Raw genomic sequence first — 25,298 nt, forward strand, 5'->3', positions numbered from 1 at the left:
AAGAATGTATACATTGTTATTTAAAGAAAATATAATTAACAGCAGCACCACGTAAAAAGTTTTGCTTTGCTCTGGAACTAGTTCTAGATTTGGTTATTTGTATAATGTTAACTTATTTGAAACACTTAAATGTTTTTTTTTCTGATTCCACTATAGTTTATTTTAAGAGGAAAAATTATTTCTTTTTGTTTAACATTACAGCTCTGGTGGATATATTTTTTTCTACAACTAGCAGGAAATCCTAGCTCATCCTCTTGCTTCTCAGAGAATAGATTGAAGACAATCTCTCCCCAACATCCACCATTTTGTTTAAAATTTAACATTGTGTTTTTCAAACTTGGCAACTTTGATGGGTGGACTTCAACTATCAGAATGGCTGGGGAATTCTGGGAATCAAAGTCCATCCATCTTAAAGTTGCCAGCTTTGAAAATCAGTGATGTGTGTCCTCCACTTCAGCCACCACCAGAACACAGATCTATAATTTGAACTATACTGAGGAAAGGACCTGATTGCTGGGCTGCTCTCCATTCTAGGTTATAGTTCTCATGGGCAGTGGAATGCTGCAGAGCATAGATCACCTGACAACAGCAAAGCTCAAAAGTTTAGCAATCACTCAGATATTTGGCTGACCGTCAAAAGCGTGCAATATGAACGTCAACCACAGGGTGGAAATAAAATTCATTTTATTTCTGTGTTGTGCCATGTGTTGGCCAGACAATGTTTCCTGGTTCCAGAAGTTTGACTAAATGCTTTCCCCACCCCTAGCCAGACATAATGTTGGAATGGGGGGGGAGCTATGGACTTTGTGCATTATTAGGAAAACTGAATAGAATGGGACCAAGTTTAGTAGGGTGAGAGAAACTACTGGTAGCAAGAAATTTTGAGTTTGAAAAAAAGATCCGATCTGATTGGGGCTGTGGGGGGGGAAAAGCCATTCCAGAAAAACATCTTTCCAGAGCTTCTCTTCTTCTATTCCTTCTGTCTTCTTTCTCCAAGAATGACCTAGATTGGAGAAGATTGGGAAGAAGTCCGCAGAAGTCAATTCTGCATCTTATTTGAGCTCCCCTCAGAGCACAGACTGCTTTCTCTCATTCTCTGCAGCTCCAGGATTTTAAGGCTAAAGCAGAGTTACGATTGCGGGCCAAACTGCTTTGGAGGGGTGTGTGTGTGTCAAACAATATCAGTGTAGACTTGGCTCGCATATACTGATTTGGCGATTTTGATTTTGATGGGTGGTTGTGTTTAGAAAATTATAGTCCGATGAACCAATCAGCAATCGGGTTTAGGTCAGGCACCTATAATTAATGGACAACGACGGCTGTGTTATCATTTTTTTGGACGATTCGCTGCCTTCAAAACCGCGCAAAAGGGAAAGCCAGAATTTCCGGAAGAAAAAAGCCGACGCGTAAGCGCTCAGCCGGCTCAGTAGTCCCGTCAGGCCAAATCGCCGTCCGCCACGGCTGTCACGAAAGCAGTGACGCCACGGCTGGACGGCCGGTTGGTGGCGCTGTCAAGCAATCCCGGCGCCCAAGTTTGGAGAGGCCCGCCAGGACTAGGGGCCGTTTCATGAAAGCCAGAAGGCGGCGGGAGGGGGGCGAGTCCCCCCCCCCCACGACCTGGCAGCTCTTCCCGCCGCCTGCCCCCCGCCGCGCGAGGTCGGTGTCCTCATCAGCCTCCTTTATCTTCGCCACAGGGATGCAGGGGACTTTAAGCGCCGGGCAGGCGCGGCGTCCCAGGCAGAGCGAGGGCGCGGCAGTCGCTCTCCCGGTTTGGCAAGTTTCCCGGAGGGTGACAGAAGAGGAGCTTCTGCCGGTGCTTACTCCAATGCGGTGCAGCTAGGAGAGCGAACCGGCGGGGACGGGAGAAACAGCCGCTCGGCGCATCAGCGTTCCCGAAGCCGGAGCTGAAGGCGAGGAATGACAACCCAACGCAGCAACGCAGACTGGATGGGCTCCTTGCCGCCCGTCCTCAGCGCCCTGCCGCTTTCCACGCTGGCCATCCCAGGTAACCGACGACCGGACCGCCCTTGCCTGTCTTTGCGCCCATCCCTCGTTTGAGGGAGTTTGCACACCTGGCGGGGCTCAGCCTGCATCCCAGGAATATGAAACGTGCTTGGCAAAAAATAAAATTAAAATAAAAGATAGCAAAGGGCACTTCCCTCGCGAGAATCCCCTCCAGGTGTGCTGACCTGCGAGACCCGGGATGGGCAGGGCCAGTAGGAACTGGAGTTTGATACATTTGGAGGACAACAGATTGAGGAAAAGGCCAACTGAGTTTTAAAGAATCAGGAAACCAGGGAGTTCTGAAAGTTGTTAATTTAAACCTATCTGGAGGGGGTGGGGAATGGTTATGATAATTATGTGGAGGCAAGTGCCATTGATCTAAGGGAGATCCAGAAGTCAGGATGTGGGGTTGAGCAGATTAAAGACCTAGTTATTATCTTCCACTTAATAAAATAAATAAATAACTGGAAAATGAAATGTCCTTATCGATTTGCATCTACTAAATTAGTATCATCTTCAAAATGGACTATAAAACATTTTGCAAATGTTTCCTTCGTTCACAAAATCAGAATATGTGTTCTATACAATAGACTAAGATTTACAGAATACAGTGTGGGGTGGGGGTGGGGTTTGAGAAATTTTATCCCAGAATAAGAATTTGATACATTTCATTGAATGAATGAATGAATGAAAAGTTTATTACAGTCAAAGGAGCCAAGAGAAACGTAATAGCTAAGAAAGAAAACGAGACACATGTTGACGTCATAGAATACAAAATTATTCAGGAAATAGTTTCTTCCTGCATATAAATGCAGCAGCTAGAAATTTGGCTACAGCCAGACTAACCTTAAATCTGGCTAAAGGAAATTTGCACATATGTTGGTTTAAATTAGAGCCAGTTTCGTCTAGTTGTTAAGGTACCAGGCTAGAAAACTGGAGACCATGACTGCCACCTTAGCCATGAAAGTTAGTTGGGTGGCCTTGGGCCGGTCACCCACTCTCAGTCCAACTCGCCTCCCAGGGTTGTTGTTGTCGGGGAAAATAGGAGGAGGAAAGTGTGTTGGATATGATGGCTGTCCTGAGTTATTGATAAAAATAATAAAGACGAGATAAACAAAGAGGTCTTCTTGAAAAATCAATGAAGGGTACATTTAATTTATTTTTCCCAAAGTTAGAAAGCAATTAAAAGATCATCTCCCCACCAAAAAAACCAACAACAACAGAGATTGCAGGCCTGGAATAAACATCTACTTGGGACAATGAACATTAATTTCCAAATTGGCATACAAATAATAGATTTATTTATTGGTTTGTTTCTTTTACTATATCCCAAAAAAACAAGGAGTTGTCTGTTATTTCAGAGGCCTGTTTGGACAAAACTTTTATCCATTGCTTCCAAAGTCTGCTAATTGGGAATCTGTTAAATCAAGTATTACTATATCTAAATATTCAGTTATATATAGATGATATTAAATATGGAGAATGCCTTTTCTACTTATTAAAATAAATAGATGTGGCTTAATAGTGCTATGAAGGAATATGTTTATTCATGATAAAGTATTCAGTAGTACTTGTATCTTTTTCATAAAAGCTGATCATTCACTGAGCTCAAACAACATTCCCGTATTATATGAGATTGAAAGCATATAATTGCAAATGTAAGCTCATTAGGAGAATTGACCTTTACTTAACAATAACCATAGATGACTTCAACTAATCTCAGAATACCAGATTAGATGAATCATTTGTTCGCCTTTAAGTCTAGTCACCTTAAATAACTGGAAAATCCATAGCTGGCACATGGTGATCTTTGATTTGTGTTTTATTTGCAATTAACAAAGAGAATGTTAGCACAACCTGGTGTTTAATCTTGGTGCTAAAGATATAAGTGAGGAAATGGGCTAATGAGTCATAACAGTAGCTAATACAACTGCTATGTCAAATGTTTGCTCAAAAATCCCATTTCAAATATTATTGACAAACGAATGGGCAGGGGTGAAATCCAGCAGGTTCTGGAGAACTGGTAGCGGAAATTTTGAGCAGTTTAGAGAACCGGCAGTGGAAATTTTGTGTAGTTCAGAGAACTGGCAAATGCAACCTCTGGCTGGCCCCAGAGTGGGGTGGAAATGGAGATTTTGCAATATCCTTCCCCCAGGAGTGGGGAAGGAATGGGGATTTTGCAGTATCCTTCCCCTGGAGTGGGGTGGGAATAGAAATTTGGCAGTATCTTTCCCTTGCCACGCCCAGCAAGCCACACCATGCCCACCTGGCCACGCCCACAGAACCGGTAGTAAAAAAAATTGGATTTCACCACTGCGAATGGGGCTAGAGAGTGTATCATGTTAAAAGTAATTTGCATTGTTACTATAGAAAATCTGCATTATAGAGAATGAAGAGAGAAAAAATATTTCTTTTAAATCTTTATTTAAAATTCACATATCAATTTTTCCAGATTTAAATCATTACTTTTTTTTACCAAAGCCTTCTCATTTGAAATAAAACGTAAAACTACTTTTTCTCAGAATTTTCTTTTACTTTTTCTTGCAGAATTGTAAGAAATAATATTTATCCTTATCACAGATTACAAGGATTTTATCGGTCTACTTCATGTAGCTGTAAAGTCATTCATATTATTGTTAGGGAAAGCTGCACATGGATGTAGCAGATGAAATGAGCATTAAGAGACTGAATATAGAATAAGCCAATTAGAATGCACCCTTCTGTTTCATTCTTATAAGCATCTACTTAAATTTAATAATTACCACAAGAGCAAGAAGAGTATTTAAGTACTTGACACCAACCGTAATGCGTTTTAATAGGACAAGATATCATAGCACCTATGTTCTCAATGTTCAATCCATCAAAGGGATTAAATTAATAGGACACTAGAATGTGTTTTAAAAGTTAAATTGATAAAATAAATATAATTATTTATTAAGATGCAAAATGGAAGAGGAGGTAGTCAAAGAAAATATGATAATCTGTGCGAAAATTTTTGGATCTAACACTGAATTAGATAAATGGGAGAAATTATGGAAGAAACACTACAAACTGACAATGTCTGTACCTTATAAAGAAAATATATATAAAATGTTCTATAGGTGGTATTTGCCACCAGCAAAACTGGCTAAGATGTTTCCCAATACCTCATCAACGTGTTGGAAATGCAAAACAATAAAGGGGAAAGTACTACGCATGTGGTGGACGTGGCCCAAAGCAAAACAATATTGGAGTAAGATTAAATTACAATTAGAAGAAATAATCAAACAACATTGAGATGAAACCGGAAACATTTTTATGAGGAATATTCCCAGAGTCTTATGAAAAAAAATTTCAATATTTAATCATCCATATTATCACAGCAGCAAGAATACACATACAGAATTGGAAAAACAATAATACCGACCGAAGATAATTTGATTAGAAAAACCTTGGAATGTGCAGAAATGGATAAACCTACAAAGAAGATATAAGAAAAAGAGGAAACAGAATATTATATAGTGTGGGAGAAATGGTAGGAATAGCTAGAGAAGAGAGATAAAAGGCAAGGAAAGATCAAATAAGGAAGATATAGGAGTAGAAATGTAACAACAAATAAGAGGAAACAGAAAAAATGTAGTTTGTAGGAATGAAAATGGGTACACTGTTATTTATATGTATATATATAAATTAATTAATATTAGAAACGTATGTATAAAGGATCCATTGAAATAAGGGAGAAACAATGGACAAGTAAGAAATGTTTGACCGTTGCAAAATTGTTGGAAAGAAACTATTGTTTAAAGATTCTTTTTTGTTTTTTGAAAAAATTGTTTAATAAAAAATATTTTTTTAAAAAAAAGTTATTGGCAAATCCCAGCACTTGGTTTTTAAAACAATGATTTGTCTGTCTACAATATCTCAAATATCAAACAACATTTTTAAGTTTTTATAATTTAAAAGTTTCAAAATAAGCCAATGGTATGAATATGTTCACTGCTGGTAAATAATATTTCTAAAAAGCAGTACCTCTTTTTTAAAAATCTAATTAATCAATAAATCCAACAGTAAAAAGCATGCATAGACTATAAGTACAAGTACAATACATTTCTTCCTATCCCAAATTCTCTATGTACTCTTTTAATCCTTTAGTTAGGAACAAAACTTCTTATTGGTTGTTCTTCCTGTTCTAAAGGAAGGCTGATGGTATCCACTATTTTTATCTCTTTTTACTTTTCTTCCAGTAAAGGTACTATACTAATCGTGTGTGTGTGTGTGTGTGTGTGTGTGTGTGTGTGTGTGTGTGTGTGTAATTCTATATGTGTTTAAGAAATACTGCACACTATGAACTCTTAATATTACATCAGCAAGATTATTTCTGTTTTGAGTACATTATAATTTACTTCATGTGCTATAATTTACCTCGTCAATGATGTAATATGGAAATATGTTAGCACATTATGTTCTTATATAATTGAATGTGACTAAGCTGTATATTAATTTCTATGAATGTTAAGAATGAATCACGGTACACATGGAGATATCTATCAACCATTAATGGCTTACTATTTGACAGTTACGTATTATTTGCTTGCTCATATTTTTGAGCAATGTTTTTAGAATGAAAAAGTTGAAATATTGTGACAATTAGCTTCTCCAATACCCCAAATTACAGAATATCAATAACAAACTGAAGGTAAGGAAAAGAGAAAGATGATGTTATATTTATTTTATTTTACTATTTTGTGAGTATTTTGGTTTGATTTATGGATTAATTGTGAAATATTGTGGTTTCATACTTGTAAAATATTTTAGAGGTCTCATGAATTTCAGTTGTCAAGAAAATGTGTACTTTTTTAAGCACATTTTTAAAATGTTACTTTTGTCATAACTAGGATAGAGCTGAGAGTTATACACCTATGGAAGAGCCATCTGGTGTGCATATTGTGCACTGCATAAGATTGCCACATGAAGCAGGGCACTACTTGCAAATTTAAAAAAAAGTACTCTCAAACTGCATGGCACAGTCATATAGAAAGAGACTGTGTGAGAAAAAGATACAATATTTTAAATACTAAAAAAGGTTGGGCGGTTAGTGGATTTCTACACAAGGAGACCTGGTATGCCACCAATGGTCCTACCTGGTTGCATGCAAGGGATGCGGTGGCTCAGTGGCTAAGACACTGAGCGTGTCGATCGAAAGGTCAGCAGTTCGAATCCCTAGTGCCACATAACGGGGTGAACTCCCGTTACTTGTCCCAGCTTCTGTCAACCTAGCAGTTCGAACGCATTCAAGTAGAAAAATAGGGACCACCTTTGGTGGGAAGGTAACAGCGTTCCGTGCACCTTTGGTGTTTAGTCATGCCGGCCCTATGACCATGGAGATGTCTTCGGACAGCACTGGCTCTTCTGCTTTGAAACGGAGATGAGCACCACCTCCTAGAGTAGGGAACAACTAGCACATATGTATGAGGGGAACCTTTACATTTACTTTAGTTGCATGTAGAATATTTCATATTAGAATTATTTTGTGTGTGCAGTGCTATTTCATCTTCAAAACATATTTGTTTAAAGTCTGAAACATTCTTGTCACATTCCAAATAGGCAGTTTCAAGCAGATATGTGGATTGTCCTTCAGCAAGGTGGCTACATAGTCAACAGGTATTTAGACTAGATTTGGCATATTCAGCCATCTATCAAATCCTTCCCAAGCATTATTATTATTTAAATGTATATGCTACCCAATAGTCTTCCAGCACAGGTCGTCGTCCAGTTTTATTTTGTTTTGTTGTTTTGCACAGAAGTGATCAATTATTGAAGTAGAAAATTTCAAATTAATTATCCCCCTTTGATACTGCTTGTATTTTTAAAAAATATTTTTGTATTATTTTAAATGAATTAAACCATAATTAGGTAATTGCTAGGATTTAAAGGTTTGCCCTACTAGCCTATGAACGCAGTCTTTAAAATTGCATTTCTATTAGTTTCTTTTGTATACCTGGCAAATTAAACAATCTATGTACTATATACTTGAATATAATATTAAGACACCAGAACATTTGTTTAGAGGTGAGCATCCAGGCAGATTCAAGATATGTAATAAGTCAGTTCAGTGATTTAAATTCAGTCTCCAAATGCACAGGAGTGCAACATGGTTCTGTTTGGTATATTTTGAGCCAGATATGTTAGGTTTTCTTTATTTGATCCTGGCAGAGTGAGGTTATCTCCAATATTTTGCCAGAAATTAAGCATGCACTGGATAAGAACAAATATGTATGCATGTATATATTTATGTATGTATATAATTTAGTTGAACAGAGCCTCGGTGGTGCAGTGGTTAGAGTGCAGTACTAAAGGCTACTTGTGCTGGCTGCTGCATTTTGGGAGTTCAAATCCCACCAGGCTCAAGATTGACTCAGCCTTCCATCCTTTGGAGGTGGGTAAAATGAGGACCCAAATTGTTGGGGGCAATATATCAACTCTGTAAACCGCTTAGAGAGGGCTATAAAGCACTGTGAAGAGATATATAAGTGCTATTGCTATAATAGAATCCCTTTTTATTTGCAAGAATAACATATTGCCTTTTTTCCCCATATAGGTTCACATGATTCCTTCAGCTACTGGGTGGATGAGAAATCTCCTGTGGGACCAGATCAAGCCATAGCAATTCGGCGGATAGCTAAAATTCCTTTGGTAAAAAAGCTAATGAAGAAATGGTCAGTAACACAAAATCTGACATTCAAGGAGCAGCTTGACAGCGGAATACGCTATTTTGACCTCCGTGTATCTTCCAAACCAGGTGAAGCAGGACAGGAAATCTACTTTATACATGGCTTGTTTGGAACCACAGTATGTGATGGACTTATGGAGATAAACAACTTCTTAACCCATCACCCTAAAGAAGTAATTTTCCTGGATTTCAATCATTTCTATGCCATGGATATGAATCATCATATGTACCTTATCAGCAAGATTGATGAAATATTTGGATCAAAACTCTGCAAAAAAGAATGTGTGGAAAATGTAACACTACAAAGCCTTTGGGAAAAGCAACAGCAGGTACAGGATTTTTTAAATCCTATTTAACTGCATCTGAATCTATATTTTTATACTTCAAACTACTATTAGATGGCCTTTGGGAAAGCATCTTTGGAGGTTATAGATATGTTTCAAAAAGGAAATCTGAAAGTGAAGCAGATAATAGTTTATCTTACTTGCGTCTTAGCACAGAATCTCTCTGTAACACTTCTTCCATTCTATAATACCTGTGTGTTCTTGTCTTTCTAGTATAGCTGAACTCCTTTTCAGGTGGATATTTAACTGAATAGACATTACCTTGAATCTGTCCATTACTGTGAATTAACATTTTTTAAAATTCTGGAGCCTTAAATGAAAATTGATATATCTCATGGTAAAGCTTATAGAAGATTCTTCTCTATGTCAACCTTATGTAGACCAGAATAAAAAAAAAAAGACTACAAGCAGTCCTTAACTTATGACCACAATTGAGCCCAAACTTTCTGTTGCTGAACAAGACAGTTGTTAAGTGAATTTTGCCCCATTTTATGATTTTTCTTGCCATAGATGTTAGGCTTCCCCATTGACTTTGTTTGTCAGAAGGTCTCAAAAGGTGACCCAGGGTTCAAAAAGTGACCCTGCAGCCATCATAAATATGAACCAGTTGCCAGGTGTCTGAATTTTGATCATGTGACCCTCAGGATGCTACAATGGTTGTAAGTGTGAAAAATGGTCATAAGTCACATTTTTTGTGCCATTGTAACTTTGAACGATCACTAAATTAACTGTTGTAAATTGAGAACTACCTGTACTGAAAGGGGTTCACGTTATTGAAATAGGCTATAATAACAAAATCGTAAAAGCTTGATTATGCTTTGCCCCCTTCCCACCCCTAAAATCCCAGTGAGAACCAAAGAGGAGCTTGTTTGAGTCTCTTCTGCATACTGTCATGTTTCTCAGGCCTTAAAGAATGCCTTCTATTTATATAATAATTCTTGCCTATTTCCCTCAAGGCTACCCTCCTGATTCTGTACATTCTAGCTAAACACAGACCATCTCTTAATAATTGCTTATCTACCCCTACAATCAGTTCTGACCCATTTAGTTTGATCTATTTTCAATCCTGTTTTTCCATGTTTCATAAAAGCTACACTACCACATTATTGTCTGTCCTATGAACTATCTGCCTTTCCCAATTCTGTCACTGTTTCTGTTCCTCCTGGATTATCAAAATTTAAATTTTTCCAATTATTTCAGTTCTGGGAGGCAGCTATCCTTATTCTTCCTCCAACTTTAATGTATTCTGAAGAAATAGGCATCTCCAGAGACTCGGTCATCTATGCCATTTCTTTTTCACTTTAGCCATGTTCAGCTTTGTTCAGCTGGCTCAAAAATAAATCAAACAGCAGCAGGTACCAAAGCTGCCCACCAGGTGGCAGTATTTGAATATAGAAGCTAGCAGTAAAAGTTTATTCAGTTTGATGCTGTTTAACTACAAATGACTTTGAGCAACTCACAACACAAATAAAACCAATATTATAAAAAATATTTATCAGAACCGGATTTAGACAAAAATAAAAAGAGCAAGATGGTGAATCTGGCAAACATCAAAAATTAGAATGTTGAGGGACTTGCTTCCAAATGAATGTTATGCATTAATTCATAATCATAACCAAACATTTATTGGTGATAATTCAACAGTAAGCCAGCCATTTGTTGTTGGGCTGCCTTTATGTTCCAGAGAAAGAAGAAAAGGATACCCATATATAGAGAAACATATAAATAAATAAAGCTCTCACAATATAGTATGGCATAGGAGATGTTATTGGTTTCAAGAAATAGTATAGTCAAGGTGATATTCTTTCTTTTCATTTCCTTTAATCTGTGAAGACACTAATTCTGTTCACTAGTAGATTAAGTATTTGAAGGCAGATAGTGCTGACTGATTATTCCAGGATGAAAATGGAATGGAGTGGCAACTCATGCAATCCAATTCAGTATCACCTTCCTTGTTGCAAATATAATAGGATTGTATAGCAAGTTTTGTTAAATGTTGAAAGCCCTTCAAATTGGAAATTGCACAATTTTGGAACATTTGTTACATGATAGTGGTAGCAACCAATTATGAGTTTTATCTAGTAATACTTGACCTGATATTGGCCAGATTTTACTTTTCATACCTCTGTGCTGCCTCACAGACTATAATGTTTTCCATACTGTTGTATTCTTTGCCCATTGTTTGAGAGTAATATGAATATAAATGAATTTAATCCAAGAAGAGATTTCGGTTGCCTTATTTTACCTCCATTTTTCCAGGTTCTTGTTTTCTACCATCATTCTATATGTGAAACATATCCCATCCTATGGGCAGGGAATAAAATGCCAGCTCCCTGGGCAAACACAACTAATGTACATAAACTACTGCAGTTCTTGGAGACCACCCTGAATGAGAGAACAAAACATGGAACTTTCCATGTTTCCCAAGCTATTCTCACACCAAGAGTCAAAACTGTTGCACGGCACCTCAGCCGTGGCCTGAAAAACACTCTTGTTCACAGGTAAGTATCTGCTTACGTTTTCTGTCTAACTATTGATAATTAATGAAATAAACCGGTTCACCTTGTAAAGTCAGTAAGGGTACAATCCTTTGATTCCTGGGAGATTATTGTAAATCATTGGGAATTGATAAATGAAAGTTAGTCACCATGGAAACATTAAGAAAACTAGTATCATGGCATCCAGCCCTCTCAATTCCTGGTAAATAGATGGGAAAGAAATGGAGGTAGTGACAGATTTTATTTTCCTGGGCTCCAAGATCATCGCAGATGGGGACTGCAGCCAAGAAATTAAAAGACGTTTGCTCCTGGGGAAGAAAGCTATGACAAATCTAGACAGCGTACTAAAAAGCAGAGACATCACCTGCCAACAAAAGTGCGTATAGTCAAGGCTATGGTTTTCCCAGTTCCAATGTATGGCTGTGAAAGTTGGACCATAAGAAAGGCTGAGCGCCAAAGAATTGAGGCCTTTGAACTTTGGTGCTGGAGAAAACTCCTGCGAGTCCCTTGGACTGCAAGGCAATCAAATCAATAAGTCCTAGAGGAGATCAACCCTGACTACTCTTTAGAAGGCCAGATGCTGAACATGAAACTGAAATACTTTGGGCACCTAATGAGAAGGAAGGACTCACTGGAGAAGAGTCTAATGCTGAGAAAGATTAAGGGCAAAAGAAGAACAGGACAACAGAAAACGAGGTGGCTGGATGGAATCACTGAAGCAGAAGGTGTGAGCTTAAATGGACTCCACAGGATGGTAGAGGACAGGAAGTCCTGGAGGAACGTTGTCCATGGGGTCGCGATGGGTCGGGCACAACTTCGCAACTAACACCAAGAACAATAGTAAACAAGAAAAGGTGACTCTTGTTTACTCCTTCTGGATACTTGAGCAAGAACCAATGAGCAAAAGGAGAGTCACTCTGGGAAAAGCCCCCTTGTCTTCTTGTTTGTTCACTATTTTTGTCTTCTCATTCAATCCATCTAGCTCAGTGGGATGGAAGTTCAGACCAGGAAAAGTAAGAAATTTAAATGTAATAATTGCTCCCATCAATGTCCTTTTCTTCATTCACAGTAAAGTGTATTTAACCTGCCCTTTTTCAGTGATGATTTCACCTTACATATAATTTACCTTTTGGTGGCACTTTTTAAGATAATTGGAGAATTAGTTGACCAGGATTTTCACCCACCCCCACCCCCAAAAAGAAAGGTTTGAATGCAAGTATTCTTGGAAGCTGTACATTGGACGGCAGCTTTTGCACAAATATACAACCACAAAATACAGTGAGAGCAAAAAAGAAAACAAACAGAATCATCTCTTTCTGTACCCCTCAAGGAAAATAGCGGATGGATGTAAAAATGAAAATGTAATCCTCGTTAAGAGCTTTCCCCTTTCACAAGTATTAATTATCCTTAAATGGACACTTGTTGAAAAATATGTCATTTTTAAAACTAGAGGTATTCCTTGAAATCTCAATTCAAATGGCCACAGACATTTTTTGGAGCAAGGCAAAACTCTCTTGGTTTGTCCTGAATGGTTTCCAAATACCTCTCATTGCCCACTTCATCTCTCTGTTTTTTGCACATCCTACTTTACCTCTGTCTGAATAATTATGTCTCTAATTATTTCTATAAAATAAGTAATTTCAAATAGTTTCATGTCAACTTTGTTAGAATTCAAACATTAACGCTTCACTACTCAAGCGAACAACAGTTAAGTTATTAGTAACTATAACATGGTTTGTTTGGTTTTGATGTAGCAAGATATATAGACTTAGTCTGTGCTGTTTCATAAGCAATTGGTGCCTTCCAGATATTCAATTCCTATCAGGATCATCAGCATGAGTGATCATGTAATGAGGGAGTTGTATTTCAGAACATCTGTGCTAATGGATGTACGAATCAACAAAAGCCACTACTGAAGCAACATTATTATACATAAAGCCAAAATAAGTAATAATCCTTAGCTTTATTCTGAAGATAAAGTTCTGTTTTCTTCAATTACAGTGCTTAATCTAGTCTATTAACACTTTAATTTCTCGTTGATTTTAACGCTGCAGTACTAGATGTATCAGTTATAATAATATAGCAAGTAACCTACTATAACTTCAATAGACAGAAAAATAGTGGCAATACACAGAATGCTCAAACAAAACTCTAAATCTCTATCAGAGTTAAAGCTCCGTTGTTATAACTACAAATTTCTATTGTTGAAAAATAATTGCTATACAGTTATAAGGCACTAGATGGTGCTCAATTATTTTCCTTTCTAATTACCAAATGTGTTGTACCTTTATTTTAATAGCAAAAAGAATATAATTGCGGATAATATTCCAAATTGTGTGATATAAAAATATTAAATCAGCAAAAAGTAGGCAAACCAATAAAATATTATTTATTTTGCTCGTATTATATCATTCCTACTCTAGGGTGAATAGCTGACATAAAATATGACTATAAACGTAAGCTACATAGATACATAATGAACTAGGCAATGTTTAGTTTGCTTGAAAGAGGTTTCTGGATAAAAGAGTGAATTTAAAAAGGCTTGTCATTCTTCGCATATCAATTGTATCTCTAGTGGCTTGCTTCTCAAATCCAAACACTTGAAAGCAAAAATTCACTTAAAGTGTTCATGATGTTATAGCACCATCTCTCTTTATTGTAGGGAAGGATTAAAATAATAACTTTAAAAAAACAGGCAGGAAAAGCACTTACTTAAATTACACCACCTGCTTAAATTTTTGCCTAGCACCTTTATCTCTCCCTAAACCATAATGTAGTCTAACCTATTAGTAAATAATTTAACCAACTGTTAAACTATTACTTGGCATAGTGTGTGAATAAATCACAGGTTGACAGTATTTATTTTGAATGCTTAAATGTTATTGGGAAGATGTAGGTGGCGTATCAACATTAAAAAGTCAATTTTAGAATTTTAGGAACAATATAAAAACAATGCACAAAAAATGTTGATAAACAATGTAGCCTGCCTTTAATGTTCAGCTATTTTCTGAACGTATACATAACTTTAGAAATATAAGTATCGTTTATCCACTATGTGCCACTAAAATCCTACTTATGGAAAATTTAGATGGTGTTGCAATGCATTTGTTCATTTCTTTCCCGCTTCTTGACCTATAATATGTGACAGCTTCAAATGTGGCATACTTTTGCTGATATTTTTAAAAATAATAAAGTATAATATGTAATACAAATAATGTTTGTATTTCCAAGAAGTATTGTAGATTATCATATAGACATAGTTTACAGTGGAGTCCTTGGTGCTCTCTGACCTTGATTATTTTCTTGTAGACGTTTCATTACCCAGCTAGGTAACATTTTCAGTTAACCTAGCTCAGAGAGCACCAAGAACTTCCCAGTTCAATCCTGAGATACAAATATTCTCTTCTATTATGACATAATACACAATATATGTAGACAATATGTTATTATCTATAGCGTGAGGCATGCCTCATATATTTTTCTTTATTTCTCATAGAAATCTTCCTTTTATTCTGAACTGGGTGAAGTTACAGAAACCAGGAGTCATGGGAGTTAACATCATTACTTCAGACTTTGTGGAACAGGTAGACTTTGCAGCTACCATCATTGGATTAAATAATCTCCTTTTAGAAGGTAAACAAATCCTGATTGTTTGAAAGGGAGATTCATTTGGGGATATTCCATTTATATGAATTACTCTATTTCAACACTCCCAACCGTTTTTCTGTTTGTCACAGTATGAAGACAAAATACTTACATTGACCTCAATGTATAGAGCTAAACTTGCAGGATAGCACCTCTGCTACACATAAGAACATTCTGCCTGCCTCGGTGGAAATACAGAATGTGATGCTGGCTATACAACTGGAGCTCAGCGCTACAACATATGGAAATTATTAGCAGAGGCCTCTTCATGGGCTTGCTGAATATGTACATCCTGCATGTCATGAAACCCGGAACTCTGTCTTGAAGGATAATAATAAATTATAAGCTTGGATTCATCAGGTTAGCCAACAGTTTACCTCTGTGGATACCTTAGACAGAAATATGTGCTGCACTTGTTTCATTACAACTGTACAGTGTATATTTTGCTACCTCGGTCATTCTTTAGGGAAATATCATTTATATTGTTTGGTAAATCATTGGTAATTACAGTAATGTGTATGAATGTTAGTTAATTATGTGTTTAGACCTTCATTTTTTACTTGAACTTGCATTTTAATTCATTATTTTGGAGTATCCTAACTGGGTACAAAGAGGAATTATTTTAAATGCAACACTATTTATTTTGTGGATTTTTTTAAAGTCCTAGATTTAGAATCACTTCTGAGAAGTAAGAGGCTAATACCACCTAACCTTTATCTCATTCTGGCATAATTCACTTCTAGCATATTGGAATTTGCACAGAAGAATGTAAATAGGATATGGCACTCCAGGGTACAACGTATCTTCCATTTTGTAGAATTTATTAATGCAATACTTTTTCAAATTGTAAAACAATATTTATTTATTTATTTATTGTAAAAAAAAAAGTATGCTATCCTATCGTAGCTGGAGAATTTATAGTTATTTTCCTAAATATCTGTTTGGAAATTTCTCATATTACATTTATAGTAGTTTGCGTTGTTAATGTGCACTGAATGTTTTAATAAGACTTCAGTAAGAAAAGATTTGAAACAAGTTTGCTTCAAGTTTGGAGCAAACAAGTGTTCTTCAGAAATACCAGTTGCATATCGGATGTTCTGAGTATCCAGCCTATTTCAGGGATCATTTCAGCCACTGCAAGGATAAACAGACAATGAAGGCAGTATTGACATGTCACCCTAAAAGACTGACTTAACTACCTTAGTTTTCTGCAGGGCTTGGACATCTTTTATTTATTTATTTATTTATTTATTCATTATTTATTTATTCAATGCATAGATGGCATAAGACACTGCGCAATTTACAATTGTGAAAAACAATCAAAACCATACAATATAGAATTGAAAGGAAGTCTGGAGAAGAATAGCAATCAATTAAACAAGTAAAAGAGTCTGCAAGGGGTTAGACTCCATTCTAATCCAAGTCCTGGGAATAAAGCCAGGTTTTAAAGATTTGCCTAAGCAGGATCAGGATGTTTATCATTGTTAAAACCTGAGGAAGAAATCATTGGGTAATGGGTATCCACAAGAAATATCCTAAATCAGTGTTTTTCAACCTTGGCCACTTGAAGATGTATGGACTTCAGCTTCCAGAATTCCTCAGCTAGCTGCACTATGCTATGCTGACTTGGGAATTCTGGGAGTTGAAGTCCACACATCCTCAAGTGGCCAAGGTTGAACAACACTGTCCTAAGTGATTTAAGTTCTTCTGGTGGTTGATGGCTAAGGGATTCCCCTCAGTTTTTGCTATATATTTATTTGAATAAAATAATTATTTCCTGTTACATCATGGTAACAGCATTTTACAGTTTGTTTGTGTGTGTGCCGTTTAAGATTTTGCTTTCAAGTTGAAGTTTTAGCATAAAAGAACAATGAAAATATGTGGTGGTTTTTGTCATTGGCATTAAGAAAAGAATTCTAGTGGTCTCAGATAAGAAGATTGAAGCCTGCTCTTAAGGAACTTTTATTATCATATGGGGGAGAGATTTTTTACTATAAAGCTCAGGGTTGTTTGCATCCTCATTGAAATCTGTACCACTTTAAACTCTAACTCAGGGGTGAACCGTACTGGTTCAGGAACTCTGGGAGTTGAAGTCCACATAATGTTGCCATAATTGTCCATCCTTTTCTAACTTGTATTATTTATGGCCTAATTCAGAATCTGACAAATTTCCCTTCTTTGAACTTGAGGTATATTTATAATAATCCATTGGGCTGAAATCATTTTTGTAGCCTATGAAAATCACTTGATGTTTGATTATTGATGATTAAATATTGATTAAAGTTTAATCCAAAGTAAACCAGTATTAATATTTTATTAAGATGTTATATTAAGCAGGTTCTTTTGGCAATTGTTCATTCTGAACCTGGAAAAGGATACAGATGAACAAGGCCAGCATTGTCAGGACTTTGTATGCCTTTTCCACTGTTAATTTATTTTTCTGTTAATTATTTATAGAGTATTCCAAATCATTACATTCACTTTCTAGTAGAGTATAGGACTTTCTTAGGAAAGGCATTGAAAAGCTGGTGGATTGCACCTTCTTTTGTGAAATATTTTGCAGCTCAGTGCTTGCCTTTATGAACTTTATCCATGATTTGCAGACATTTGGCCTGTTTGATTAGTTCTATTATGATCTGAAAATCTCACAAAATGGTTATCATCATATAGCAAGACCGCTTTAACAAAACAATTGCTGGGGGTCACATAACTTCTATACCCAGATAATAATGGTTCAGCGTGGTAGACTTGTTCACAACCTTGCTGCAAGTATACCAGTGTTTCACAATAACAAAAAAGTGGATTGAACCGCCTTTTTCAGATTTTTCTTGATTTTTTAAGATTATGTTGTAATGGTAATATTATTTTTTTTGTTAGGTATAAATGGGATTTCTTCTTTGTATGGGGATTTCTTTTATTTATTGTAAACTGCCTAGCTTATCTGAAGCAGGCTATATGCAGATTTTTATATAAATAAACATTGGGCTATAAATTACCCCACACAATTTCATCTAATGTAACACATGGTCCAAACTCAATCCTTAAGTATTCTCTGTATACTTTTCCACAGGAAACCATTTCAGGGGAACCCAAGTGTTGGATTCTGTCCATTGAGGAAATTGTAAATACTGTATTATGTTATACAATTCCAACCTCACTCATTCATACATTCATGAGGCTCGGCATTATCAGCCTTCTTCAGGTGGCCTTCCTGTCTAGATGGCCAACCATTAATCCACTTTATTTCTCTGAAATCTGTAGCATATTAACACTGTATTTTTCTTATATTTAGGTGCTTCATAATTCCTGTTTTTCAGTTATACAATTTCTGTTATTTTATCTGAAGTGACTGTTGATAGCAGTGTATTGTTCTTCTTAAAAGTTCAGGTCTCTCAGATAATTATGCCATGAAAAATAGCCAATTTTATGCACCAGTTTTTTGGTAATGTTTTTTTCTCTTTATTATTATATGTATTTTTAACTACTGTATGATTCTCCTAATCATCAAGAAACAATGAACTAATCTTCAGAAATAATTGTTTTTATTCAGGAGAATAAATAGGAAATGAAGAAAACTTTTCTTTTGTATTTCCAATTTTGTACCCTAAATCAATTAATACTGATATTTTAATTTATATTAATAAAAGTGAAGTATGAGTATATATGGTTGCAAATTAATAAAATTAATAAAATATTAGAATATTATGTATATTTTCTTTAAATACTGTATTTGTTATCTCATTTTATGTGAAATCTGAAGGAACTCAGATTTCTTACTTTTTTTGGACTTTGATTATTATCCCTAACATTGTACATTTCAACCTTTTGTTTAGAATGCCAGTTTTACTATTATATGTTTATTGCAATTGTTTTGAGTATTGTAAAATGAGAATACCTCATTTTATTTGTGCACATAATATCTACGATATTTTAAGTCTTTCACATTTATTTAGTGCTTTGTTTTTAATCCTGAAAAGTCTAGCTGTAACTGTGCTATCTGGATGAATACCATACAATAAAACATTTTTTTATATGTAATACATTATAGCTTGTTTTATATTCTTTGTTTTTATTTTGAACAAACAATTACAAAAAAATATATAAACTTACTTTGGTGATTACTAGTATTGCTTTAAAAGAAGTTGTTTTTACAGAAATGGGGAAAAAAGTACACATGCAATAAAAAGCAGTTATTTTTTTCAGTTCCACAGAGTTGTCACATTTAGAAGATTGCTCTTTTATCTTTTAAATTACTCAAAATTTGAAAGTTTCTTCCTTCCAAGATCTTTATTCTTGAACTATTTGGAACATTTGTATAGTTCTTGAGTAATAGCAAGTAGATCTAGTACACAGAACTTGTAATAATATTTGCTTCTCTGATCTCTTCATAACCACTTCATTAAAACTCAAATCAGGTCTAGAACTTTTGCTGTTTTTTGTGGGAGACAAATGAACAATACATAACAGGGACAGATATCTTATTGAGACAACATTTCCAACATTTTACCTTTGAGAGTGGATAAGGTGTGCAATCTAGAATAATCCAAACTAGTTGAAAGAAAATTCATACTACTACTGATTTTATTAGATATCTTGTGTGAAATGAAAATGTTGTCTTCAAGTCTTTTTGATAGTCACTCCTGTCTTGGTCTTCTCATGACTGGATTGTAGTAATACACTCTAGATAGACTGCCATTGAGGATTGCTCAGAAACCATAGGTAATCTTAGAATGCCATGGGGCTGGCAGTGATAGGGGTATTGTTCTGACCTAGGTTTCCCAACAACATGAAGCAGACGCATTGTCCTGACAAAAACACCTTTTTATTAAGTTACTGTGAATTCTTCTCATTCACCGCCAGCAAAGTCTTTCAAGGGAGAATTTACAGTCACAGACCTTATCTGGCTTGGAGAACTGCCAGGCTGATATCTTCAAAACTTGGCAAGGTGTCCCTTGGATAGTCATGAACCAATTAAGCAAACTGTCTCCTGCAAACTCCACTCCCCTTTCCTCCTCTTTTATTTTCCTGGGAGGGGCCATTCATTGTCCACCTTACTCCCAAGTCGATCCTTGTTCTTTAGCTGTTCCTTTCATCTGGCAACTCTGCGCATGTGCACACTGGGAACAGGCTCCAGCTGTTCGTCTGCCTCACTGATGTCTGACTCTGAAAGCAGCTGATAACTGGCATACAGCCCTGGCCCCCTCTCTGCCTCCGACACAGAACCCTCATCAGAGCTTTCCTCAGACTCCAGGACTGGCCCATGTTCCTCCCCAACCTCCTCACTGTTCGAATCTGCTGCCAGTAATGCTGGCCTCTGGCAGGCCATAACAGGTGTTAACATTATGCTCATGTGAGCCACACTGGTTACCAGTTGGCTTCAGGTACAATAAAGGTGCTGGTTATCAGCTATAAATCCTTCATGGGATAAGGCTTAGTTCCCTTGCCTCCTATTGTTTCTGCCTATCTCATGCATCAAGCAGATGACCCGGTCAATTAAAATATTATTTTCTGGGATCCTGGAAGCATGCCTTATTTGTCCTCTGAGTGTGGAATCCTGATAGAGCTTTTAAATGTTTGTGGTTTTTTTAATGGCTTTCTAGATGATGATGATCTTTTTATATGTATTGTTTTTGGGGTTTTTTACATGTAAGCTGCCAAAGCTCTGAATTAGTAGCCTTAATTGAATTAAACGAATATCCTTTTAGCCCAATGAACCTCTTAGCTCCAAGATAATCCTGATCATATGATCAAAAAAGGATTGTTCTGGATTTTTGCCCCACACTAAATTTGAATAAAGAATCTAGGAGCTATCTATTTCTGTATGCAAAGGCTGTTTTTTGTATATATTTTATTTGTATTAATATATTTATTTATTATAGGCACATTATCTTGTAGTCCAGGATAGGCAATGTTATTGATTCATAATCTAGGCTTGCTTTACTACCATTTAACATTGTTTTAAGATTGCAAAGTAATATACTCTTTAGATTTGTCTATTACTTATAGCATTTGGGGTGGGGGAATCTTCAGAACAGTTCAAGTCATACTGATTTGTGTAACCATTCCTTTATCTTATAGAAGATCTTTTGACAAAAGTGATAAGCTTTATTGCTTCAGGATAGTCACAGAACCGACCCTGTGGCACCCCACAAAGGAGGCGCCTTGCGGTCGATCTCTGCCCCCTGCCAACACCGTCTGCGATCGGTCGGAGAGATAGGATGAGAACCACCAAACATGGTGCCTCCCACTCCTAAACCCCCAACCGCCGCAGCAGGATACCATGGTCGATGGTATCAAAAGCCGCTGAGAGATCTAGGAGAACCAGGGCAGAGGAATAACCCCTGTCCCGAGCCTCCAGAGGTCATCCATCAACGCGACCAAAGCTGTCTCCGTGCTGTACCCGGGTCGGAAACCGGACTGGAACGGGTCTAGATAGACAGATTCATCCAGGTACTGGGGTAACTGATGTGCCACCACACTCTCAACAACCTTCGCCACAAAGCAAAGGTTGGAGACTGGACGGTAGTTACCCAAAACAGCTGGGTCCAGGGAGGGCTTCTTGAGGAGGGGCCTCACCACCGCCTCTTTCAAGGCGGTGGGAACAACACCCTCCCCCAAGGAAGCGTTGACAATTCCCTGGAGCCAGCCTCATGTAACCTCCCGGGTGGCCAGCACCAACCAGGAGGGACACGGGTCCAATAAACATGTGGTGGCATTCAGCCGCCCCAGCAACCTGTCCATGTCCTCAGGAGCCACAGGATCAAACTCCTCCCAGATGGTCTCAACAAGACTAGCCTCCATCACCTCGCCTGAAACTACCCAATTTTGGTCCAAACCGTCCCGAAGCTGAGCGATTTTGTCAAACAGATACCTGCTGAAATCCTCAGCACAACCCTGTAAGGGATCATCGCACCCCTCCTGGTGAAGGAGAGAGTGAGTCACCCTAAACAGGGAGGCTGGGCAGTTCTCTGCCGACGCAATGAGGATAGAAACATAGGCCCGCTTGGCCTCCCTCAATGCCACTAGATAGGTCTGAATATAAGACCTAACTAGTGTATGGTCAGCTTCAGAACGGCTGGACCTCCAAGCACTCTCTAGGCATCTTTTCCGGCGTTTCATCTCCCTCAGCTCCTCGGAAAACCAGGGAGCTGGTTGAGACCTATGCCGGGTCAGAAGCCGCAAAGGCACGACACGGTCCAAAGCAGGTTGCGACAAGCTCCTCGGCCAAGCCGTGGGCCAGATCACCAGGGAATGGCCCAAGCTCCATCAGGAACCTCTCCGGGTCCATCAGTCGCCTGGGACGGAACCAACGCATTGGCCCCGTCTCCCTGCGGTGTTGAGCGGCGGTCCGAAAGTCCAGACGAAGGAGAGAGTGGTCTGACCATGACAAAGGTTTAATGGCTAATTCTCGTACTTCCAGATCACTCAACCACTGTCCAGAGACAAAAATCAGATCCAGTGTGCTTTCCCCAACGTGGGTGGGGCCGTCAACTAGTTGGGTCAGGTCCATGGCCGTCATGGAGGCCATGAACTCCCGAGCTGCCGTTGATGACACACCGGCCGATGGCAAGTTGAAATCCCCCATGACCATAAGCCTAGGGGTATCAACTGCCATCCCGGCTATCATCTCAAGCAACTCAGGCAGGGCTGTTGTCACGCAGCAAGGAGCCAGGTACATGATCAACAAGCCCACCTGCATCCTACGCCCCCACTTCACGTAAAGGGATTCACAACCGGCTATCTGAGGTACAGTGGCCTCCCTCGGCTCTAGATTCTCTTTAATAACAACCGCCACCCCTCCACCCCTACCTTGGGCCCTCGGCTGATGAAATGCCCGGAAACCAGGTGGGCACATCTCCACCAGGGGAACCCCTCTTCAATGCCCAACCAAGTCTTCGAAATGCCCATAAGGTCTGCAGCCCCCCCCCCGTATAAGATCATAAATCAGGGGGGCTTTATTCACTACAGACCTAGCATTGCATAACATCAGCCGAAGGTCCAAGCCCTGGGGATACTGGCCACTCGTGGAACGGGAAAAGTCTGAGGGGCCGGAGTGCGCAATCGCTCTTAGGCAGCGAGTGCGCACCCCCTGAACATGATACGGCCCCCCATACTGATGGAACGGCCCTCTGGAATTGGAAAAAGGGGCTTCCCCTTTACCTCCGAACCTGATGGAATATTGCCGCGAGCAATCGCAAGGACTGGCTCCCTCCCCAACGGGTTTCCCCCGATAACCGTTTTTACCCTCCCTCCCCTTAAAAATTGTTTATCTAAAAATCCCATAGGTTCTTTTTTAACGCATGCCATCTCTCTGGGTCCCAAAACCCGTCATTGAGATAGGCCCTCGATAACGTGGAGGGCCATTTCTGCAAGGCGGAGGACCTTCGCAGACAATGGAGTTCAGCCGAAGAATAAATCATATCTCGAATCAGGCATAAATGATTGATGAGTTTGTCCCTAATCCGCAGATGATGGTAAAGCAGTCATATTTGGGGCCGGTGACATAGGTCCCACAGATGGTAAAAAACTATGGACATTCTCACATGGAGTCCCCTTTCAAGATGTTAAAAGTAGCCGCTGCCAGCATCCTCCCCCTTTAAACACCTCACACCCAAAATGGGTATGTAGGGGAGGGGGGAGGGACCCAGGATAGGGCTGATCTTAACCTGATTAGCCTGAAAAAGGCTAATCTCGGGCAACATACTAAAGCTGACCCGAAGCCCACGCATGATCTTATAACGATCCTAATAGGCAGCCCCAGCTATCCCCATCCACGACGCTCCAGAGTTCAAAGGGGGGGGAGACTAGCTCCAGAGTCTAAACTCCCCATTCAGAATCCAGACTCTAGGGGGGAGGAGGAAGGAGAATCCATGGAAAGTACATAGCCCATTGCATAGTCAAAGCAGAAACGACCAGGCCTGAGGCAGTCCCATCCGGTCCAGAAAACATCCAGGGAAAGGAGGACGAAGAAGGAAAAGAGCCTGCTGCCGCTGCTACCGCCGGGAAGGCTCCGATGCCGCCAGTATCCACGACGGATGTCTTCATCATCACCGTCGCGGCCGCGGCCATGCCCCCCCCCCCAATGACCCCTGTTCCATGAGGGACCTCGCTGGGGCTCTTACGTTGTATTTTTCCGCTGTTCTGCTGAGCGATGAGCAAAAAGACTGAACGGGGCCCTCACCGCTGCCGTCGCCCCCCCCCCCCCCGCAGCAAAAGTTCAAACCATGCTGCCAGGGGAATAGGCCAGAATAGGCCAGAACGCCGCCCTGCCCCGCAGCCAAGATGGCCACCACCATTCCGTTGCCACTCAGCCCCTGGCTCGTTACTTGGCAGCCACAAAATTCTCAGGGGCGAAAAACCCCTCGTGGCTGCCGGCAAGATTCACCATCCGGCCAGGAAGCCCAGGCAGCCCAGGTCGTCCGCTGGCTGCATCTACGGTCCGGGGACAATGCCGCCTTGCCGCTCCGAGAAACGGTCAGTCCTCCATCTTGGACATGCGCAGAACCAATCTTGTACCAACACTCTTCATATTATACATTAATGATCTCTGTGACCGTATTACAAGTAATTGTGTTCTCTTTGCTAACAATGTCAAACTATTTAACACCACCATCAATAAGCTACTCTTCAAAAAGACCTTGACTTTGTATCTGAATGGCAACTCCAAATCTCAACCAGCAAATGCTCAGTTTTATATACTGGAAAAAAGAACCTAAACACTAAGTACAACTTGATGGACATTACCTTACAGATGACCCCCACCCTGTTAAAGACCTTGGAGTTTTCATATCAAATGATCTAAGTGCCAAAAACCACTGCAACTACATCGCAAAAAAAGGTTTAAGAGTTGTAAATCTAATCTTGTGTAGCTTCTTCTCCAAAAATACTACACTACTAACCAGAGCATATAAAACATTTGCTAGATGAATTCTTGAATACAGCTCGACTGTCTGGAACCCATACCACATTTCTGACATCAATACAATTGAACGTGTCCAGAAATATTTTATAAGAAGAGTTCTCCACTCCTCCGAATACAACAAAATACCTTATGCCACCAGACTTGAAATCCTGGGTTTAGAAAATTTAGAACTATGC

General features: G+C 38.8%; 1 protein-coding gene across 2 annotated transcripts; it reads left to right on the forward strand.

Moving 5' to 3' along the window:
- The first annotated feature begins 1,386 nt into the window (after positions 1 to 1,386).
- On the forward strand, positions 1,387 to 19,202 carry PLCXD2 (phosphatidylinositol specific phospholipase C X domain containing 2). 2 transcript variants are annotated; one of them, XR_009155482.1, is made up of 6 exons: positions 1,387 to 2,005; positions 8,582 to 9,042; positions 11,317 to 11,558; positions 15,052 to 15,188; positions 15,293 to 15,560; positions 18,271 to 19,202. XR_009155482.1 is itself a non-coding variant. In XM_058186348.1 (5 exons), exons 1-5 carry the CDS (start codon positions 1,918 to 1,920, stop codon positions 15,295 to 15,297), a joined length of 933 nt encoding a protein of 310 aa, XP_058042331.1. In that variant the 5' UTR covers positions 1,387 to 1,917; the 3' UTR covers positions 15,298 to 19,202. The 2 variants fall into 2 exon arrangements, 1 of the variants encoding a protein (XP_058042331.1); XM_058186348.1 differs by having other exon boundaries at positions 15,293 to 19,202.
- The last annotated feature ends 6,096 nt before the right edge of the window (positions 19,203 to 25,298 follow it).

This window comes from Ahaetulla prasina, chromosome 5 (genome assembly GCF_028640845.1).
Source record: "Ahaetulla prasina isolate Xishuangbanna chromosome 5, ASM2864084v1, whole genome shotgun sequence".
Taxonomy (NCBI): Eukaryota; Metazoa; Chordata; class Lepidosauria; order Squamata; family Colubridae; genus Ahaetulla; species Ahaetulla prasina.

What these genes read in the sequence shown, in the direction of transcription:
- PLCXD2 (XM_058186348.1), top strand. Translation starts at nt 1,918, where the DNA reads ATGACAACCCAACGCAGCAACGCAGACTGGATGGGCTCCTTGCCGCCC. An exon ending in TTCCACGCTGGCCATCCCAG is followed by an intron (nt 2,006 to 8,581) that starts GTAACCGACGAC and finishes TTCCCCATATAG; the next exon opens with GTTCACATGATTCCTTCAGC. An exon ending in TTTGGGAAAAGCAACAGCAG is followed by an intron (nt 9,043 to 11,316) that starts GTACAGGATTTT and finishes CCATTTTTCCAG; the next exon opens with GTTCTTGTTTTCTACCATCA.